Source organism: Aquarana catesbeiana, linkage group LG12 (genome assembly GCF_042186555.1).
Source record: "Aquarana catesbeiana isolate 2022-GZ linkage group LG12, ASM4218655v1, whole genome shotgun sequence".
In the NCBI taxonomy this organism is placed as follows: Eukaryota; Metazoa; Chordata; class Amphibia; order Anura; family Ranidae; genus Aquarana; species Aquarana catesbeiana.
Genome location: NC_133335.1, coordinates 194,797,501 through 194,817,861, shown reverse-complemented (window position 1 = coordinate 194,817,861; position 20,361 = coordinate 194,797,501). Strand labels below are relative to the sequence as shown.

At 44.2% G+C, this 20,361-nt stretch overlaps 1 protein-coding gene across 2 annotated transcripts in view; it reads right to left on the bottom strand.

The window, feature by feature from the left end:
- ITCH (itchy E3 ubiquitin protein ligase) overlaps nucleotides 1–20,361 on the bottom strand; it is a 141,848-nt gene that overhangs the window by 58,829 nt on the left and 62,658 nt on the right. For both annotated transcript variants that reach the window (XM_073606367.1, XM_073606368.1), the window contains exon 2: nucleotides 4,178–4,267. In XM_073606367.1, the coding sequence (XP_073462468.1) occupies nucleotides 4,178–4,247 (70 nt within the window). In that variant the 5' untranslated portion in view covers nucleotides 4,248–4,267. The remainder of the gene's footprint in view (nucleotides 1–4,177; nucleotides 4,268–20,361) is intronic.

Below are 20,361 nucleotides of genomic sequence, written 5' to 3'. Positions count from 1 at the left end.
AAGAAGAGGTTCCCCCAAAGTTTTGGATGCCTTTGGAGTTCCACTGCCATTCATTTGAAAGGTCCTCCTTCATTACTGGTTGGTAATAAAAGCCTTTCTGACTCATTGAGCATATGTTCTTATGAGTCCAATCCCTCTGGTAAGCCTGAATTACTTCTGTGTGGAGGGTCCATCACATTCACTTTTCCGTACCAGTTATTCACGTGGTGAATAGGATCGATTTATTAAAATATTGGACTATGAACAATTCTTTGCACTCAAGTGATATCTGAAGACTACCAGAGACTATACTTTGTGCTCTATGAAGTGATAGAGACATTTGTTTTCTTTTTTTGTTTTGTGTATGCAATATTACACTCATTTTCTCATTTGATACAATAAGCGCTACACTTTTTATGCACCGATGACTCAAACAAGCCTGAACGTTTCAGCTGTTGAAGATTCATCTGTAGGCGACAGCTTTGTGCTCACTGCTTACCTTCGCCACTACTTCCGCCTATTTCCTGGACCTGCATTTATGGCATCTCTCTGGTTGCTTCACGTGAAGCATGCATCCCTGTGAATACAAATCCCATGCTTTGTTGTAGCTACAGTGCATCCAGAAGGTATTCACAGTGTTTCACTTTTTCCACATTTTATGTTTATTCCAAAATGGAGCAAATTCATTATTTTCCTCAAAATTCTACAAACAATACCCCATAATGACAACGTGAAAGAATTTGTTTGAAAACTTTTCAAATTTATTAAAAATAAGAAACAAAAAAAAAAAAAAATCTCATGTACATAAGTATTCACAGCCTTTTCTCAATACTTTGTTAAAGCACCTTTGGCACCAATTACAGCCTCAAGTCTTTTTGAGTATGATGCTACAAGCTTGGCACACCTATTTTTTTTGGGCAGTTTCTCCCATTCTTCTTCTTCTTTGCAGGACCTCTCAAACTTCATCAGGTTAGATGGGGAGCGTCGGTGCACAGCCATTTTTAGATCTCTCCAGAGATGCTCAATAGGGTTCAAATCTGGGCTCTGGTTGGGTCACTCAAGGACATTCACAGAGTTGTCCTGTAGCCACTACTTTGTTATCTTGGCTGTGTGCTTAGGGTCCTTGTCCTGTTGGAAGATGAACCTTCGCCCCAGTCTGAGGTCCAGAGCGCTCAGGAGCAGGTTTTCATCAGGACGTCTCTGTACATTGCTGCATTCATCTTTCCTTCGATCCCAACTAGTCTCCCAGTTCCTGCTGCTAAAAAATGCAGCATGATGCTGCCACCACCATGCTTCACTGTAGGGATGGTACTGGCCAGGTGATGAGCAGTGCCTGGTTTCCTCCAGACAGGATGCTTGCCATTCAGGCCATAGAGTTCAATCTTTCATCAGACCAGAGAATTTTGTTTCTGATGGTCTGAGAGTCCTTCAGGTGCCTTTTGGCAAACTCCAGGTGGGCTGTCATATGCCTTTTACTGAGAAGTGGCTTCCGTCTGGCCACTCTACCATACAGGCCTGATTGGTGGAGTGCTGCAGAGATGGTGGTTGTTCTGTAAGGTTCTCCTCTTTCCACAGAGAAATGCTAGCGCTCTGTCAGAGTGACCAACGGGTTCTTGGTCACCTCCCTGACTAGAGCCCTTCTCTCCCGATCGCTTAGTTTGGCCAGGCGGCAAACTCTAGGAAGAGTCCTGGTGGTTCCAAACTTCTTCCATTTATTAATGATGGAGGCCACTGTGCTCATTGGGACCTTTAATGCTGCAGAAATGTTTCTGTACTCTTCCCCAGATCTGTGTCTCAATACAATCCTGTCTCAGAGAGGTCTACAGACAATTCTTTGGACTTCGTGGCTTGGTTTGTACTCTGACATGTACTGTGAACTGTGGGACCTTATATAGACAGGTGTATGCCTTCCAAATCATGTCCAATCAACTGAATCTACCACAGGTGGACTCCAATTAAGTTGTAGAAACATCTCAAGGACGATCAGTGGAAACAGGATGCACCTGAGCTCAATTTTGGAGTACCATGGCAAAGGCTGTGAATACTTATGTACATGAAATTTTTTTTTGTTTCTTATTTTTAATTAATTTGCAAAGATTTCAAACAAACTTCTTTCACGCTGTCATTATGGGGTAATGTTTGTAGAATTTTGAGGAAAATAATGAATGGAATAAGTCTGTAACTTAACAATGTGGAAAAAGTGACCACGCTGTGAATACTTTCCGGATGCATTGTAGTAATGATGACATCAAACGGGGGGGGTGTTCTCTCCAAGGGCACTTCTTCCTGAACAGAGATGGAGTTTTTGTATAACTGGCACATAGGTCTCTCTAAAGGCAGGGTTACAGCTGCCATCGCTTATCAACAAGCACTCTGTAGTGAGCAACACAGCACGGCATATTGAAATGTTAGGTTTGCATTTTGATGAGCACCTTTTATTAAACAGCTATGTTTACAAACATGCACATTTTAAAGGCCCAATATAGACATACACATTTTTAACACTTAGGGCACATTTACACAGGTGGCTGCTGACATTGGGACTCTGCACAGACTTGGATTCTTGCTGGCAGAGTAAAATCCCCTTGCACAGTGTTTGTGAACAGCAGCAGTGTAGCCACCTGTTCAAAACAATGCTAGACACCACTGCTGTACACATGTAACTGCTCAAATGAGCTGTTACATGCAGTCAGGGACCCTGACCAGCCCTGAACGCAGGCAATGTACAGGGACAGCATTTCCGGCGGCACACAAACTGGCTGAGGCTAATTACACAGCTTGTATATGGCCATAGCACAGTGCTGCTGTGTCCATAGGTAGCCTATCTGCCCTCATTCGCTAGTGTGAATGAGATCTTAAGGCAGGCCGTACATGGCGCACATGTCATGCTCAGCCAGTAGGCTGATCGAAAAAGACTGAACAGATTCCCCCCTCTGCACAATAAAGGTGGATGGGGGAATCCTCCCTGCTGTGTCATTGTATTCTGACAGCAGACGAGTCAGCTGAACTTCTCAGCTGTCAAAATACACTGATCAGCACTGCGGCCTATTGGCTGCAGTGCTGATCAAACTAAAGTTTTCCAGCAGCCCGTTCGTGAGCAGTTGATCAGTAGATCCACTGCTGACAAACAGGACTGGGCATAGATGGATGGAAATTTGACCGGTCCCTGCTGAACTGGCCAAATATTGATTCATCCATGGCCAGTCTCCTTTTGCAGGTTGCTTGCCTCAGAATTTTTTTTATTAGGGTGAAAAAGTTGCTTTAAGAGCAGTCTACCTATGATGAACATGAAAATGAAAGACACTGGGAGAAAACAGATGTGGAAATGCAATTACAGCAAACTTTAAAAGATATAGTGGAAAAAAATTAAAAAATTGCGCTACCCATAAATGTTCTTTCTTGTTCTAGTATCTTGTAAGTGCATTACTTTTTTTATTAATAAATTGTCGTTGGTTTTACACTATTTGGAGCGTCTATTTCTTCCATGTACCATGTCATCCATACGCTGATCTGAGTGGTTGTGAGGTGGCCTTCCAGTAAATGGGATATTGCTTGCGGTCCTGTGGAGCCAGTTTATGGTTTAATACACGCTCTCCCTGATCCTCTGTGATGGGGGATCACAGTGTTTTGGTAAGGGCGCATTCATGTTGATATTGGTGGTGGATCCCACACAGTGTTTTGAAGACATCACTATTTATGGACTTTATTTCACAGCTCACTGGTGTATGTTTTATTACACTGTTTTATGTTTTTCTCATATTAATTTTATTTGTGCACTCAGTGTGTTATTTATCAATTTATTATTTGCCAATGATTTTTGGTGTTCAACTAGATTTCACTTCATATGGTCTTTTTTCTCGTTCATTGATCAATTTCACATAGGATGGTATAATGATTTTGGATCACATTTATCATTATTCAGATTTTTTGGTTAGTGCGATTTTTTATTTTTTCCACTATATCTTTTGTATTGATGTTTTACATATTTATTGCGCCTCCCAAACTAGTGGATGGTTGGTAATTATCTTGCCACCACTTCTTTGGTATATAATTATATATCTATGTCTATATATATATATATATATATATATATATATATATATATATATATATATATATATATATATATATATATATATATATATATATATATATATTTTTTTTTTTTTTTTTTTCTAGCAAGCTTTAAAACTCTTACCTGTAACCTGAAGCTGTGATTTCATGGTGACGCCATTTACTGCAGCTGGTTTTGAGACACCACCATCCATTTCCCCTTTTCAAATTATGTCTGTAGGGGGGAAAAAAAAAAAAAATCACATGTTTAAAAAAAAAAGCATGTCACAGCAGTTTAGAACAATCTGATGAAACTTTCCAGTCACATTTAGGATGAATTAAAAAGATAAAGGCAAGTCCACCTTTACAGATATTTTAGTTTTTTAATAGATGCTGGCCTCCGGATCCTTATAGCTTTCCTGGACTCTGGTGATGTGATTTGTGTAAGGAGTTTCACACCACTCATAAAGGGTTTGACTCGGCTTGTGGAGCCCCTCATAAAAGGGAATTTTGGAGAATTTAAAAGGAAGCATGGGAATGCCTTGGAGTACACTGGTATCAGAATAATAGTTGCTGCAGTCTCCAAAATACTGGAAAGAAAACTGGGTTCACTGCCTGTTTAACAGCCTACCACCCATAACCAAATAGCTGTACTCCATAAAGCCATTTTTCCTGACTCAGATGCATGACTAATTCTGCTAACTTGAACCCTGGGTATACAACCAAAAACACAGATAAACTTAATATAAAGGGAGTGGTTTTACCTGCTAAAAGGATTTGTGTTTCTATCCATCCAGTCATGAGATTCACAAAGCTCTGTCTGGCTAGGACACAAGACCACATTTTTTTTTCTGCTGCTGTTATTCAACAATTACAGGTCTTGTCCCTCTACCGCCCTGTGGCTGGATAGTGAAATGAGAAGCATCAGTCCAATAAACTCATCTCTGACACTCAATCAAATCCAGTGTTGAGGGAGAATGGCCAAGCCATCTATGAACACACATCTTGGCTCGGGAGCAATCTCACACATGTGCCCCCATAGTAAGTGGCTTGCTATGGGGGCAGAGAGAGAAGAGGAGGAGTGGACAGCACCGGCAAAAGACTCTGGAAGGGGAGGTGAGGAACTGCTCTCTCCAATACCAGTGCACACAGCAGAAAAGTATAAACCTCTTACTTTAGGTAAAAAATTAGCCTTTACAATCACTTTAGCTGAAAAAAAAAAAAAGGACAGTTGTTTCTCAGATCTCAAAAGAACACTCAGTGGATTGACAGGCATAAGAATAGGTATTGAGGAGTGCCCAGTGCAAAGATTCATGACACTCGGAGGTCTAATCAAAATGTTTATTGGATTAGGAGCATCAGTAGAAGCCTGTAAAATTGAAAGCCATGAAAGGTAAAGTGAAGCCAACATGTTTGGGACCCCAACATCAGAGCCTGAATAAGCAGTGACAGATTTATATTGGGGATTCATCTAGAGGACCCATATATCCAAAAAGAGGTCAGAACAGCAATGGATGTGTGTAAACTAAATTAAAAAAAAATATGCCGAGACATACTCTAGGAGGTGAAGAGGGAGGTATGGAGGTAAATTGGTTAATGCCTGAACATACACTCTAGGACCCCTTTTCACACAGGGCAGACTCTGTTCTCATCAGCAAGGCATCTGTGAGCCAATGCCTTTTGCTGTTTGGAGGAGAGCAGGTGGATGACCTATCTATATCCGCTCAGTTAATGCAGAGAGGACAGACAGATCCTGCTCTGCTGTACTGAGGGCTGGAAGTAAACAGACTCCACTCTGGTCCACCTAAGCGGAAGAGGACTGAGTCCTCTCCCATTTTTTTTTTAGTGGACCCAACTGGACACGGAGGAAGGCTGGTATAAAAAACGGACACAAGTTTGTTTACACCCGCCTGTCCACAGAGATGCATGGACCTTCTGATCAGGTCTGCCTGAAAAACTAACAGCCCATGTGAAAGGTGCCTAAGTCCTCATACACAAGAGGCAGGAAGTAATTTTAAAACAACCAACCTTTATATCAAATACTAGCATTTGATATAGGTGTCAAAGGTCTTGTTTATATAGGTGCCAAAGGTCTTGTTTACAGCATGTAAGCACAGAATACATTTAATCACCTAGAGCAAAGACCAATGATGTGCAGGTACTCAACTGTAAATATAACTGAACAGCTCTGAGCAGATTTCCAATCACCTGTTCCAGGTGTCAACACATATCCTATCAGTGAAACTAGCATGATACATCAGATCTCTTGTATACAGTATAATCTGTGAAGCTCTGACTGGTGGGATATTGAGCATATACAGCAGTAGCAAAATTCTCAAACATGTCTACTGTATATACAATAAGCTTCAAACCCCTTCATGTTTTATGCATTTTTATGCAGTCTGAATGGTTTTCAGAGTTTGTGTACATGTATAGTTTATGACTGTAGCACTTGATCAGTACCATAAATTGTGTTCCAATAGTGGTTTGAGTCTCCTAAACGTACAAAAAATATAAATGCTAACATGCTTATAGCTAGGCTCAGTTCACACTGCTATGACAGCAAAGTCAGACTTTGCCTGCCATTTAGGAGCCTGTACAAGGGCTGAAATCGCACCTAAGTCAGACCAAAGTAGTGCAGGAACCTTTTCTAAAGTCGGAGCAATTTGTGTAGTATCAGCTAAGGCTCTCATAGAGAAACATTGAATCTGACATGTCATGTGACTTGGGGTCTCACAAGTCGGTTACCATGTCACAGCAGTGTGAACAGAGCATAAAGCTAACATTTTCGTGGCTTTGGAAAAAAAAAAAAAAAACAGCACAGGAAATTTACATTTATAGAAAATCAAAACAAACTTGCCCGTGAATTAAATAAATATTAACTCTGCTGCCACCTGCACAGTATGCATATTCATGGAGCGGATGAGTCACTGGCATATTACCAGGCACAAGTCACATTGGCAGAATCTATGAACTCTTGAACTGTGTAAACACAGATTCTACACCACTGAGTAGCTGTATTATTAAAGGGGTTGTAAAGGTAAATTTTTTTATCTTTAAAAATAACAAACATGTTATACTTACCTTCACTGTGCAGCTCGTTCTGCACAGAGTGGCCCCGAACCTGCTCTTCTGGGGTCCCTCGGCAGCTGTCTCAGCTCCTCCCCACAATAACTAACCATCTTAATGCGAGCTCCCTCGCATGGTGTTTAGTTATTGCGGGCGCGCTCCCGTGATACAGCCGGCGGTTATAGCCGCTCGCTGTATCACTCGGCCCCGCCCCCGGCGCGCCATTGGATGTGATTGACAGCAGCGCGAACCAATGGCTGCGCTGCTTTCAATCCATCCACTATAACCAATCAGCGACCAGGCTGATCGGCTGAATGGAGGTCGGGAACGAGCGGCCGAGTTTCGAGGTGTCTGGTAAGTAAAACGGGGGGGCTGGGGGCGGCGGTATTATCAAAAGTTTTTTCACCTTAATGCATAGAATTATGCATTAGAACCCCTTTAAGGCTACTGCTCACTAAAGAACCACAAATATGTATAAAAAAAATAAATATTCTAAAAAAAAAAAAAAAACTTCAAAGGGATACCCAGACCTGCACAGACATTGGGCATTTCTACCCATTCAGGGCAAAGTCATGTGTTCTCTTTTCAGATCACTCCTCCGCCGATATCCGCCTTCCCTGGTTTTCAACCACAAGGTTTGCCTGCTGAACCCCCTAGTCCAGGGATATGCAATTAGCGGTCCTCCAGCTGTTGCAAAACTACAAGTCCCATCATGCCTCAGCCTCTGGGGGTCATGCTTGTGGCTGTCAGTGTCTTGCTAAGCTTCATGGGACTTGTAGTTCCGCAACATCTGGAGGTCCACTAATTGCATATCCCTGCCCTAGTCTATTCCCTGTACATGCTCCATAACGGTTGGTAACAGAGCTTAACACCTGACTTATGATATTCTCCCCTCCCACACATGACAGTGTGTGGGCCTGGTGATTGGCCACTCTGGCGCAAGCACTCTTGTTAAAAAAAAAATAAAAATAAAAAAGATGGTCACGTGTTCTCCCTATTCTTAGGAGATACAGCAAATAATCTTTGGAGTTGCCGAAAGTTGGGAAAGTGGTGTCGGCAGAGGCGCTCGAATGTGAAGGAGAAGAGGATTTTTATAAACTTGATATTAACTGACCATGGAATATTATAAAAACATCATCAATGCATTATGTGGCAGCACAGTGGCCACTTCCTCCTGATGGTCTAAAAAAAACACTTTAAAATGGGTCGTAAACCGCCGTTCCTTCAAAGCGTATGCGCGGGTGACATAACCGGCAGCTTCACAAGTAAATATCTCCTAAACGTTTAGGAGATATTTACTGTACCTATAGGTAAGCCTCACTATAAGTAAAAATCTTCCATGGGAGGTAAGTCCCGGTGCGATCCTGGAAACCTTGCGATACAGTGCCGGTTCCCACATCGCACCTGAATCGCACACTGGTTCACACTGACATCTGCGAACTTCTGGGGGTGTCAAAGTTAATGTCACCCCCAGATCGGTTCGCAGATCGCAGTGTGAACACCCATGAGATCCGATTCTATTGCGGAACCAAAAAAAAAGGGTCCTGCACCATTTTGGTGCGAATGCGATGCAATTTCAGCCAGTTTGTGACAGTAAAGCACCTAGATCCAAAATTCAGAGGGTGATGAACCAAGACTTGTTTTATAATCTGTGGCCTTTGTGGGAGAGTAGCAGTTTTCAAACCACAAAGAAGCAAGTGTATCGTTTTAACGTGGGACAAACAATAGTGGAATTTCACAGCTGACAACTAGAACAATGTTTTTTGGTTACAGATCCATGAACATTTGAGTGCGTTTTTTGCACTTGGAGAGCCTATATGTGAAGACAGCAACATGGGAGGTTAAAATACATCTTTCCAGCAGAGACAAATTGGTTCTGGCTAGAATTGTGCTTTAATATGTAGGCTTCAAAATGTTTTAGCTTTGCCGAGGTAGTTGGCATGTACAGAATCACCTGCCCATTGACGAAGGAAAGTACATTAAATAAATGCACAGATATGCCATAACACTTTCTGGAATAAGATATATTTTCCTTTAGTGGGCCCAAGTATGCCACGCATCATATCCTTCTGAATTTCAAAGCCTGACTGAGCAAAATCAAAATTTTTACCCACTCACTTGCTCCCTATTTAACCTGTTCTGTCTAGCATTGTGCTTTACTTATCTGGTGAAGCTTGTGTCGTTTCCAGGTTTCTTGCTGACATTGAGTGAAGGGTACTGGTCCAGGGCGACCAGTACCCTTCACAGTCCAACATAATCCCTCTGATGACTGGCCAAAAACAATGACTCCCAGGCAGTTGCACAGACACCCAAAGGAAGGACCCTCTCCAGGAAGTAAACCGAGCTGAGAAGGACCTGGCTATGTATGATCTTGGGACTGGAGCTTAAAGTGGAGATCCACCCAAAAGGGGAAGCTCCGCTTGTTTGCCCCCTTCCCCTTCCGCTGCCACATTTGCCACCTTTTGGGGGGGTGTACCTGGTATTGACAGGTACCCACTTCCAGCTGACTTTGCCACGGTGAACTCAGTCGGACGTTCGTCCTCCTTCCCCCAGCGAAGGATTAAATTACACACAGGTAGACTCCATTTACCAAATAGGTGACATCTGAAGGCAATTAGTTCCACTGGATTTTAGTTAGGGGTATCATATTTATTTGTATAAAACGTTGAAAACCATTTAGCATTTTCCTTCCACTTCACAATTATGTGGCACTTTGTGTTGGTCTATCACATCAAATCCCAATAAAACACATTTACATTTTAGGTTGTAACATGACAAAATGTGGAAAATTTCAAGCGGTATGAATACTTTTACAAGGCACTGTATTAGGCAGTAGTATTGGGCGAACGGTTCGGGCTGAGCAAAAGTTTGACCCGAACATTGCCTGTTGCCCCAACAACCGAATTTGCGGGGCAGTCAGTGGGATATTCGCCCGCCGAGTGCTGTACGGTGCATTCTAAGCCCTGATTAGGCAAAGCTGTAAATAGCTGGTTGTTAAGGAGCTGGGCCGGGAAGCCGGCTGCTGCGTCCTTAAGAGATGAGTCAATTAGCTATCAATGATGGGCTTCCCCGCTGACAACTGAATGAAAAAAAAAAAAAAATATATATATATAGAAAGTTGAAAAAAAAGGGGTCTAGTATGGACTTTAAGGGGTATACCACACCAAAATTAAAAAAAAAAAAAAAAAAGGATGGCCTGGCAGGCGAAGAAACCTGAACCATGGCCACATGCCTTCAACATGGGGGAGGAGTGTTTTGGGACAGGGGTGGCTCGCTTGCGCCCCCCCCTCCTTTCCTGACCTGCTGGGCTACATGCTCAGACAAGGGACTGGTATGGATTTTGGAGGGGGGAGGCCCCACTTTTTTTTTTTACATTATGGCGTGGGTTTCGTATTACAAGGGAAGTTTACATTACTTGTAATAGGAATAAAAGTGATCAAAAAAATAAATTAAAAAAAAAAAAAAAAAAAAAGGGGAAAGTAAAAACATATATTTTTAAATAAAATATATAATAAAAAAAAAAAAAAAAAAAAATTTAAGCACCCCGTCCCCGGACGCAGAGAACACATATGTACGTTGCGCCCACTTATGTAAACGACGTTCACACCACACATGTGAGGTATCACCGCGAATGTTAGAGCGAGAGCAATAATTCTAGCCAAAGACCTCCTCTTAACTCTAAACCAGTAACCTGTAAACATTTTCAAAGCGCCGCCTATGGAGATTTTTAAAGGATCACTAAAGCTATTTTTTTTAAATAACAAATATGTTATATTTACCTCCACTGTGCAGCTCGTCCAGCCCCGAACCTGGTCTTCTGGGGTCCCTCTGTGGCTGTCTCGGCTCCCCCCCGCAAGGAGCTCGCTCGCATGGTGTTGAGTGCTTGCGGGCACGCTCCCGTGATACAGCCAGCGGCCATAGCCGCTCACTGTATCACTCGGCCCCGCCCCCCGGCCCGTCATGTCATTGGATGCGATTGACACTGAAAAAATGTGGCTTTAAGCCGTATGGGCGAAAGTGAAGTTTTGACGACGCTTCCGCCCTGCAGTGTCATGGAGACGGGTGGGGGCCATCTTACCCTCACTCGTTTCCATGCACAGCTAGGGAAAGGACGCGATCGCCCCCGCCGCTGCCGATGGCTCCGGTAAGCGGCGGAGGGCACCGGATCACAGCGGGAGGGGGGCCCCTCTTCCGCCACCGATAAAAGTGATCTCGCAGGGAATCCGCCACAGAGACCACTTTTAACTTGTAGCCGACCGAAAACAGGGATACCGGGGTTATGGCAGCTAGCTTCTGCCATAACAAAGTAGGCACGTACATGTACATGCGGCGGTCTGCAAGTGGTTAATGTGCGGCATCCAGCACACAAAGTGGTGAGTATGCAGAAGTCTTAATTTGTGTTAGAAACCTGTTTAGAGGTCAGACTATGGTAAAGGGGTTGTAAAGTCTCATGGTTTTTCACCTCTAGGCATTAAGGTGAAAAACCTTCTGTGCTTCAGCTGCCCCCCAGACCAGACCCCCCCCCCCCCCCTTTTTCTTACCTGAACCCAATCGTTCCAGCGACAACCACAAGCCCAGCAGCTACAGCCGCCATCTTGGGTCTTCATTGGATAGATTGATAGCAGCCTGTCAATCAAATCCAGTGACATGGGAGCCGGGGGGTGGGGCTGAGCCTTGCTGTCTGTGTCAATGGGATGGGAGTGAATGTGGGAGGTACACTAGGCTTGTACATGAAAATGTGAACTCTCCCACTTCAACATGAATCACACCCCTCATTCTGCAGCCAGCAAGCCATACATAACACATGGTATGATAGGTTACAGCCTTATGAATACAAAGCATTTTAATATAAATGCAAACCAGTGCCGCATGTCAGGGACCACCACCAGTGCAGCGCGGGGATTATTATGAGAAATTGCTTGTATGACACAGCGGGGATCTCCCGTGGTGTCAGGTATTGTATATATGAGAACACCGAGCACTGATGTCCCACCTCCCGGTATTATGATTGACAACACACTGTGCCAAAACTGTAGGGAGGCGGACATCAGGGAATCGGTGTTCTGATATACTATACCTGACACAGTGGGACATCCCTGATGTGTCATACAACTGATTTCTAATAATAATCCCCACTCTGCACGGAGCTAGCAGGCGGGGGGGGGTGCTAGCAGGGAGGAGGAGGCGGAGGGAGGAGGGAGGAGAAAGGAGAAGGACGGCTCCTCCATGGGCGGCACAGACCGGGGGCTGCGAGACCCCTGCCGCCCACAACATGTCTGCTTACTCCCTGCTCTTTCAGAGGACTACAAGTGGGTGTGTCAGACCGCTGGCTGAGCTTAGGAGAAAGATAGAAGCCAGTGGTCTTACAAACAGGATGTCAGGAGGCAATAACTGTTTTTCAGCAAGTTCAGCAGCCTATTACAGAGGAACTACAGAGCTCAGAAGAACATGGATGGCAAAGTTGGTGAAGGTAGGAGAACAGCAACATTGACATGGGGAAAAAAAAAATTGCCCAGAGTTCTGCTTTAAAGTGTTATGGGCTCACTACACAAGTTAGGTATAACTAAAGTCAATATATATGAAACTTTTTTTTTATAAAGCGCCCTGTATTTAGCTTTAATGGTGCAGGTTGGGCATATTACAGGTTTTCTTTTATTGCTCAGTAGTGTCTGTAGGTAATGGCATAGTTTTCTATGGCTGTGCTTGTCTGCTGGAGTTGAGGTCAACTGTAAGATAAGATATTAGGCAATGGGCAGGTTGTAGCTCAAAACTGTCCATCGCTGGGAAATGACTGACATGGTGACCAGCCAATAGCAGGATGAGAAGGAAAATCTCTGCTCTTTGGTTACCTGCTTCCCTTGTACCTGGCTAGCTCACAGTATAGAACAGTGCAATGTATGAGGCAAAGTCCAGTAAAAATGTTTCTGTGATGTTTTTAAGCTGCTCATGTCTAACATTAGTATTTATTTAGTCACTGTCAGTTGAGATCACAAGTTAAAAGTCAAGTATTCTCCCGGATATAATCTTTAGATTTGTCTTAATTATACATAATGCAATTTCAAGAAAGCAAATAAAATGGGTATAATAAAAGGTAAAATATGCAAAACTTTTATTTGCTCGTACCCAGCTATCTTTAACCTTTGCAGCAAGAATGCCCTCCGCAGTTTTCCAGCTCGTAAACAGGTTAAATAAAATTCTTACCTGCTGAATGTGCCAGCCTGCATAGAAACCTCATCTAGTCAGAATGCCTTCTCGCTGAAATGTTTTGTCATTTAGTCTAACAGGCCAGGTATGCTGGATTATTTTGAAATGGATACTGGAGGAATGTTGACAAAACACAAGATTTAATCACATGTGCAGCACTTCCTAATGGCACATTTAGTGCGTGCTCCATCACAATACTGGCCCTAACAAATTGCTTTTAAGGTTGTTACAATAAAGGAAAGACTGGGAGTATAATGTTGTATTGGATACTTGCTTTGTTTACACGATCAACTTGCCCACGTAGGGTAAATGGACAGTGTCTTGGCAAACAAAATCCCCTGTCCACCTTTATACTCCCTTTCCTGTGCTTGCTTGTTGCTTCTTCATCCTCTGCATTCGGTACCAAAAATCAGCTGTTTTAGCAACCCAGGTGGATCAGTAATGTCACTTCCTAGGTCAGTGATGGTGAACCTTGACACCCCAGATGTTTTGGAAATACATTTCCCCATGATGCTCAACTACACTGCAGAGTGTATGAACATCATGGGAAATGTAGTTCCAAAACATCTGGGGCGCCAAGGTTCACCATCACTGTCCTAGGTCAACTGGCTGCTAAGCCTGGGCACGGTCAATGGGGAGCAGGTCACATGCTCCCTTATATCTGGAAGTGCCAGGTATTCTTGCCAGCTTGTGGCGTAAGAAGGAGCTGCAAGGGAGCACAGGAAAGATTAGTATACAATGTATATCTAAAAGCACTGCGTAAATTGACGGTGCTATACAAGTACCTGAAATAAAAAAAATAAAATAAGTGAGTCAGTGGTGTCCTTGGTCTTGCTTTGGGAAGGTGTAAACCCTAACTGAATGACATTTAAGGTGCTACAGCAGACTAAATTTACCAATTTAAAAAAATAATACTGCTTTCACCTTGTCATTGTTGCATCTTTGTGCCTCTACTCTCCTGCAGTCTCTTTGCAGCCACTCTACATGAATTCCAGTGATAACTTTCAATGTCTTTTCTCAGGGTGAATTTGCCAATGGTGAAAAGAGTGGACCAATGCCCATGTGATTTGTGTTGAAATGGGCACTTATGGGGTCGGTGGATGTGAGCACGTGCTGCAAAGTTTGCGTGACCCCATAGATTGGGGAATCGCCCCCACAGTGGGCTCGTATACATATATGGAGTCTTTATTAAAGATAAAACACAGGCAAACAACTATTAAAATTGGTCGATCAGGCAGAGCAGTACACTGTTGCAATGTCATTAGACAAGGTACCTGGGTGGCTCATGTTTTTATATATATTGGCGAGTCTGGGTATGCCCAATAGGCTGTTTTGTATTAGAATCTTTGAAAATAAAGATGAAATTTAACCACTTCAATACAGGGCACTTATACCCCTTTCCTGCCCAGACCAATTCTCAGCGTTCTCAAACTTTGAATGACAATCATGCAACACTGTATCCAAACAAAATTTTTGTCATTTTTTTCACACAAATAGAGCTTTATACAGAAACAGATCTTTGGTAAAAATAACCCAAATTAGTGTACATTATTTGAACTGTGTGAAAGTTAGAGTCTACAAGCTATGGTGCAAATCACTAAAAATTGATCACACCTGATGTACTGACAGCCCATCTCATTTCTTGAGGCCCTGAAATGTCAGGACAGTACAAATACCCCCCCAAATGACCCCATATTGGAAAGTAGGCAGGCCAAGGTATTTAGTAAGAGGCATGGTGAGGGAGGAGATGTTCCTTCCGGCGTCATTTTACAATGGCCCAGTATGGAAGTGGTTAAGAAGAAAAAAAAAAAGCCACTTATAGTCACCAACAAAGGCTTGTGTGACAAGGTGACATTGCAGGTGCAAAATTGGACGAGGTGTACAGAGCAATGTCACAAAAAATATGGCCCGAATAAGAACCTTCATAGCAGGGTCATCAGATGTGAAAGCTACAGATTAACATGTTAAAACTTATATAAGATTTTACATCTTGTAGAATGACCTCCCATAAAAACAGATCACACGAAGGCTGAATCACACATGTTTAACCAGCTGCCATCGGAATTCTACAGGTAGGCTATCCACAGAAAGACAGATCTACAGCTAGCAACAAAATCTATTAGTACGCCAGTTATCTAGAAAAGCGTACCACGAGACGGATACCTGATCCCCTGCCTGGGCCACATATTGATTTATTCATGTGATATTTTAACAGTGTTCTAAATTCTGTGTGACTGCCGATGTCTATTTGGGTAGCAGAAAAGCTAGAAGAATATGCATTTCATTCAGTGGAAATGACAATGTTAAAAGAAAATATTTAAAACTGCCTGCTGATGATGCTGTAAGGACATCAGGTCAGACAAATATTAAATTAAAAGGTCTGAACTATAAAGTGGTACTAAAGCCTAACTGTGTGGGTTTTTTTTGTTTTTTGTTTTTTACACTTTATTTCTTTATTTGCATATAAAGCCTATTTCTGACACTTGGTGTTTACAAGTTGAAATCAGTATTTTTGGCTAGAAAATTACTTAGAACCCCAAAACATTATATATCATTTTTTAGCAGAGACCCTAGAGAATAAAATGGTAGTCATTGCAATTTGCAAAAAAAAAAAAAACTTCAGAAAAAAAAAAAAAAAAAAAAAAAAAACAATAAAGTTAGCCTAACTTTGTTGTATGATGTGAAAGAGGATGTTACGTAAATAGATACCCAACATGACACCCTAAAATTGTGCACACTCGTGGAATGGTGACAAACTACAGTACTTAAAAATTTCCACAGGCGACTATATATGTATATATAGAGATTTTAAGTCTGAAAAATAGTTGGTAAAAAAAAAAATTACCAGTTACACTTACCGGTAACGGGTTTTCTAGGAAATCTTCCAGGACGGCACATCTTCGGGGCCAAAGATGCAACGGAGGTGCAATCGACCACCTCTTCAGGGTGGGGAACCATGCCCGCTTCAGCCACCAGGGTGCAATGAAAATGAGGCATCCGTACGACAGGGACAGCTTCTGTAACACCCGGGGAATGAGCACCAGGGGAGAAAATGCGTACGCCAGGTAGAAATCCCAACTCTGGGCTAAGGCATTTACCCCCCCCAGGAGCCCTGCTCCCTGGTGAGAGAGAAGAACTTCCGAACTTTTCTGTTCTTCCTGCAAGCAAACAAATCTATCTCTGGTTTGCCATAATGTTGGCTTACCAGAAAGAAAACCTCCTTGTTTAGCTCCCACTCTCCCTGATGAATGGGCTGCCTGCTGAGGAAGTCTGCCTGAAAATTGAGGGACCCTCATATGGATTGCCGAGACAGAGGATTATCTTCTCTGCTTCCCCCAGGATCTCCTGGGTCAGCTTCATTAGTTTGCTGGACCTTGTCCCTCCCTACTGATTCAGGTAGGATATAGCCACTGCGTTGTCCGAGAAGATTTGTACTTCCCTTCCTTGGACCTGGCCCTTGAAAAAGTCTAAGGCCTTTCCCACTGCCAGAAGCTCCCTGAAATTGGAGGAAGCTTTGCTCTGCTTCCGGTCCCAAGGACCCTGGGCGTAGAGATCTCCCAAGTGAGCTCCCCAGCCCCAGGCACTTGCGTCCGTTGTCAAGCTTAGTGGATCCTGCTGTATCCAGGTCCGACCCCCTGACAGGCTGTTCGGACTGAGCCACCAGTGTAAGGAGTTTCTTACCTCTCCTGAAAGAGATACTCTCACGTCCAGGAGGAGAGAAGGAATCCCTGGAGCCCCCGAGAGTGGAGCTAGGCCCAGGGGACCGCTGGGATGCAAGATGACATAAGCCCCAGTACTCTCATAATGGTCCTCAGAGAGGCCTCTCCTGTCTCGAGGAGAGCGGACACAGCCCCCTGTACCTTTGAGATTATTTTCTGGGGGAAGAAAAATCCTTTGGGCCACTGAGTCTACCCGGTACCCTAGGTACACCTTGGACTGCAAGGGATCCAAGGAGGACTTCTCCCGGCTCACCATCCAACCCAGAGATTCTAGAGTGGACAACACTCGGTCTCGGTCTGACCGGAGCTGTACTAGGTCCGGACTGTAAATTAGCATATCGTCCAAGTATGGGATTAAGGCTATCCCCTGGAGGTGCAGAAAAGACACCACCTCGGCGAGAACCTTTGTAAAAATTCTTGGACTGGCCGCTAGGCCGAAGGGGGGTGCCCTAAACTGCCAATGCTGGACACCCTGCTCTGTCTGATACTTCTGGTATTCCGGGGCAATGGGAACATGCAAATAAGCATCTTTCAAGTCTAACGTGATCATAAAGACTCCCCCTTGGAGGCGTCTTCTGACCGTATAGATACTCTCCATCCGGAACTTCTTGTATAGCAAGTACCGGTTCAGCTTCCGTAGGTTTATGATCAGCTGAAATTTGCCCGATGGTTTCGGAACAAAAATATGGGAATAAAACCCTTGGGCAATCTGACTCACGGGGACAGGAATGATGACCTCCTGTTCTGCGAGCTCGCGGACACTCCCCAAAAGGTCTCTTGCTTTCAGAGGATCCCTGGAGAGACAGGTAATGAGAAAGTTTGGAGGGGGAGTTGACAGGAATTCCAACCTGTAACCTTTCCTTATGAGGTTTGGGATGTAAGGGCTCTCTGTGATCTTCTCCCATTGGGGGAGAAACCACGAGAGCCTCCCACCAACCTTTATGTTGGCGTCACTTCTTTTCCTTGTTGGAAGGTCCGGGCCCTGAAAAAAAGGATTCCACCTTTCTCCTTGCCCTTACCAAACCCCCACTTTTTCCTCGGCTCCTTCTTACCCTTAAACTGGTTCTTTGAAGGGGGCCGTCGAAAAAATTTCTTCCCTTTATCCCTCTTGGGTTTAGTCGGGAATTTCTTGCCCTTTTCTATTGATCGGGATAGGACCTGTTCTAGGCCCGAGCCGAAGAGCAGTGAGCCCTCAAGCGGTATACCGCAGAGTCGAGATTTAGAGGTGAAATCTCCATCCCACGCTTTTACCCAAAGGGCTCTTCTGGCGGAGTTTAGTAGAGCCGCTGACTTGGCCGTTTCTACAGCAGCATCTGCCAGCAAGGCTGCCGCCTTTCCAATAACCTCCAGAGAATCTAATACTTCCTTGGATTCGTTCTTACGCGAGACATGGTCCATCAACCTGCTGACCCATGTATCTGTGTTTCTGGTGACACAGGCGGAGGATAATGCTGGGCCCATAGCTGCAGCATTGGCATTCCAGGCTCTGAGAAACAAGGTTTCAGATTTTTTATCCATCTGATCCTGAATGTTGCCGGAATCTTCAAAGGAGAAATCCGAACGTTTAGATACTTGTGCTAAAGAAGCATTCAAACGCGGTACTTTAAAGAATTTCTCCTCCTCGTTGTCCTTAAAGGGGCATTTATGTTTCCAGGTCTTAAGTTTTAATACTTTACGCTCAGGCTCCCTCCATTCCCTTAGGATCAAATCCTTAAGGGATTGGTGCACTGGAAGAGATTTAGCTTGAGGTTTGCCCAGACCCCTATATACCTTATCTTGAGCCGAGACCTGAATGGGTGGCATCTGAAGGGATGTAGGATCGCTTTGGGTAAATTGGGGGGCGGTACACAGGGCCGCGGACCCCCGCTCCGCTACCGCTTTTATCCACGCTTGCCGCGCTGCTCGCCGCCATTTTATCGTAGCTCGGAAGTCGCAGGAAATGACATCATCCGAGTGTGCCGTACCGACATCCGGACATGTGCAATAGTGACCGGACAACGCTGATATCAGCACAGTGGCAAGTAGGAGATCCCTCAGCCACAGCTGACCCGGGAAACAAGGCCGAAAGCATCAGGGACTCCCTCCCAGCAGATGGGGGATATTTGAGCGGCCCCTCCATGCCATCCACCACTGTCAGGTAGGAGGAGAGAGTGAGTTTAAAGGTCCCTGGGGTTATGGACACCCTCACCGTGTCCAGTGCCGCCAGTTTCTCGGGGGGGGTTCTTGTCTGTACCTCCCCGAGTACTTTCTTCTGAAAGAAAAAAGGGAAAGACCCCCCTCGGAAGGAGCAGAGCCCCGTCAGATCCACCACTGGCTGCCCTAGGTCTGGCATCCCAGGGGGGAGACCTCAGTCCCAGACCTTGGTCTAAGGAAGAAAAGAAAAACAGTTTCACTGCCATCTGGTGGGAAACGCAATCAATATCTGAAGGACAGAGGGAAGGGTGGGGCCTTTTAAACTCTGTTGTTGATTGTGTTTCCTGTCAGGTGAGACCCGTCATCTCAGGTGTGCCATCCTGGAAGATGACTGGAGAAAATATTTTTTTCACACCGTACCTTTACAATTTCCTGATCACTTTTATTAATGTAAACATCTCTTGTGAGAGTAATAGGCAGTGACAGGTACTCTTTATGGAGGGATCTGAGTCAAAAGACTCCAAACCCCTCCTCTGCACTTCAAAGTATTCAAAACGCCAAAATCTGCCTTTTTGAATACAGAGGATTTTTTAAAATCTGGTGCCATTAGCTGCCGAGTAAACCAGAAGTTAGGTTGCTTCCGTGTTACTACATCAGAGACTCCGGCCAGCCGGCAGATGTGCCGGCTGGTGGCTTGGGTCTCCCGGTGGGACGGGAGACCCTGGCGGAGCAGCGGAAGGGGGGGTGTCCCCTCCTGCTGCTTGTAATAACAGCCGAGTGGCTGCTTAGCCGCATCGGTTATCACAAGAAAGCCGACCGTCTACTCTACAAACAATGGTACCAGGCAGCAAAATGACGTACAGGTACACGATTTTGCAGGAAGTGGAAAAAAACAAAAAAACAAAACAAAACAAAAACAGACTAGTTGTCATATTCCCCTCTATCCCAATCAATTACCCGACTCCATGTTACTGCTCCAGCACTGTCTCTGGCTCCAGCAAAGCTCCCCTCACTCCTCGCTTTTACAGGAAAAACTGGGGGTAGCAGAGCCATAGGCGAGGAAGGAGTGGGGGCGTGGCCCATTGGCACTGTGAGTGTCTATGGACACATACAACCCAACTCGGGATCCAATGGGATCGTGCACACAAGGTCTTTCTTTAAAGTGCTCAGTTTCAGGTAAGTTTTTTTCTTTTTCATTAACCAC